The following is a 2874-nucleotide window of genomic DNA, read 5'->3' on the forward strand; positions in this document are numbered from 1 at the left end:
GCAGCTGAGGAAAGCGAACATATATTCATACTCCAACACTGTATAGGAACTCGTGAGCTCAGCTGCTGAGGAAAGCGAACATATATTCATACTGCAACACTGCTTTTTTTCACATAACTAGCCAGACCTACACAAAGATCTGCAATCTTGATCATATCCTCCAGATGAATATTCGACGGCAACGCCAAACCACGCCTCGAAGTCGCCGTATAGATATCAATGAGATGAACAACTTGTACTATCACCAACCCCAATGAGAATATATCACAGCTACACTGCAGACATGATGGATGCGTTGGGCATGCGTATCTGAGGTCAACATCACCACTTTACACTTCATGTGTTTCATAAAAGTGTATATTATAGAAGTACTGTTATATACTTCTTTTTGCCCATCACCCCTACGACAAGGCGAGTAATAGCCAGTATAGAGGTATAGCTGTGGGCTCAGTCACTGCTGTCTGAGCCCGCAGTATGAATCGGTAGATAGTGTGTTACACGGCAGAGAATTCGATGTTATATACTGTTACTGTTATAAACTAAATAATAACTCTCGAGGTTAATGACTAGATATTATAACTATTATTGTACACCATACACGTTTTACAATACGTGTTTATTGATAGAAAGATAATATTAGTTATATAGGAGTTTCACAACAGCCCGTTTTACGTGGCGTAAAACTCGGTGAAAAACGCGATATTCGCGCTATGCAGTAGTCGTGAAATATACTTTTCAGTAATGTTTTTCATATCACTAGGGTGAAACTCCATCATAATTCCCCTATTAATCTGTTTCATACTAATAATGGAGTTTCACCCGTTTTACGTGAAGTGGCGTGAAACTCAGTGAAAAAAACTGCATTGCAGTAGTCGTGCAATATTTCTTCACTAGTGTTCTTCATATCACTAGGGTGATGAAACTCCAATATATCTATTCCTACTATCATGCAAACATATATAAAACGATATTATTAACAGCAAGACCCCGGCAGTTCCCCTTACTCAGCAGTAGCACAAGCAGCAGTGGCACTTCCACTTTGCAGTTCTTCAACGGTAAAGCAACCGCCAAAGTCGCACAGTTTAGCAATGTAAGAATGTGATAGAAGAACCTGATATGACCCGTGTGTGGGGGGAATACACACATGGTCAACTACATGTGTTGATGACAATATGAAAATTATAAAAGAGAAATTTTCGGGCAAGTCCTTATTGGTTTCGTAGGAAAACATAGGAAACTCCTGAGCTCAGCTGAGGAAAGCGAGCATATATTCCCCCAAACGAATACGCGAAAATACACACATGATTAACTACATGTGTTGATGACAATATGAAAATCCTGCACGAATTTCTCCTTGATTTCTGTACACTTCTACCCGAATTCTTACGTAAACTCCTATAACGGAAAAACGAACATATATTCCTCCAACACTGCCCGACACCAACTACTGCATCCCGAGGCGCAGCCTCTTCATAAGAGATACAAGCCTTCAATATCAACAATGTGAATCTCACTCTATAAACCACATACATGAACCGTCTCGCACAACGACGACTCGAAACAATGTAAAAAAATATCTCTTCTCAACCACGAGCTGAGTTATTCATAAAACACATAAATTCGCGCTGAATATAAATCCATATATAGAAAATGCTATTCCATCTCAGCGACATAGGCAACAACAACGGAGTTTCACCACCCGTTTTACGCGAAGTAGAGTAAAACTCGGTGAAAAACGCGATATGCGCACTATGCAGTAGTCGTGAAATATGTTCTTCACTACACATTTCCAATCTCAAGATCAACAAGTGAAAGGACAAATTACAAAGTTCACGAAATGAAAGTTCAAATTCGAAATGAAAATTCGATTTTCGTAGACCAGTCGAAAGTGAAAGCTCAAATTCGTAAATGAAATTTATGAATTCGGAAACGCAAGTTTCATTTCGTGAAAAAGTCTTCGTCGTCACTCGTCAAAAATCAAACTTCTCTCCTCAAATTTGTCTTTCCAGTTGCTGAGTTTGACATTGAAAAGGTGTAGTGGAGTTCCACCCTAGTGATATGAAAAACGCCAGTGAAAAACATATTTCACGACTACTGCGTAGTGTGAATATCGCGTTTTTCACGGAGTTTTACGCCAGTTCACGTAAAACGGGTTGTGATACTCCAGTGTTTCTCATATCACGGCCGCCTGTGAAACTCCAATGAACATATGTTGTCGAAGCACTTCACACAACTTACGACCACTAGCATTACATTAGCAGGTTTAACATCCCTATGTACGTAGCCTTCACTATGCATAAACTCTAATGCTGATGATGCATCTCGGATAATACCAATACGAGTCAGCGTTGATGGTATCTGAGCAGGTATCCACAGGGTTTGAAATCACTGGGAAAACCTTCCTAATGTGATGACGTATACATGGAAGAATGCGTTCCTACAAAAATTAAAAACAACTTTCCCCCCGAAAACATTATAGGTTTCTGGAAGGCAAGAAACCTGATAGTACGCGAAAGTCTCGAAAGTGCACAAGACTGAGCCCACTCTTGTGATTTACTAAATGACCGCTCAAAAAACAGAGAAAATCATACATACCCCTGAATGATGACACTATATCACACAATGGAGTTTCACCCGTTTTACGTGGAGTGACATAATACTCGTTGAAAAACGGCTGAGTATATATATCACTAGTGTTTTCCATATCACTGGTGAAATTGCATTGTATTTTTCCAAGTTCAACGAAAATGGAGCCTCCATCGACACACTGCGCACGATGCTGCTACCACAACCCCGAATGAAGTTTCCGAGCAGCAAACAGTTGAGTTTACACTTAAAAGACCAGATATATATTTTCCGAATATAATACTCACT

General features: G+C 39.7%; 1 protein-coding gene across 1 annotated transcript; it reads right to left on the bottom strand.

Moving 5' to 3' along the window:
- Window positions 1–1032: 1032 nt before the first annotated feature.
- Window positions 1033–2655, bottom strand: Pmar_PMAR015787 (serine/threonine protein kinase, putative; the record flags this gene model as incomplete). The annotated part of the gene is made up of 3 exons (XM_002764416.1): window positions 1033–1111; window positions 2254–2358; window positions 2644–2655. Coding segments are annotated over 3 exons (196 nt in total), but the record flags the coding sequence as incomplete, so codon positions are not given.
- Between the last annotated feature and the right edge of the window lie 219 nt (window positions 2656–2874).

The sequence above is a fragment of the Perkinsus marinus genome (genome assembly GCF_000006405.1).
Source record: "Perkinsus marinus ATCC 50983 genomic scaffold scf_1104296977508, whole genome shotgun sequence".
Lineage (NCBI taxonomy): Eukaryota > Perkinsozoa > Perkinsida > Perkinsidae > Perkinsus > Perkinsus marinus.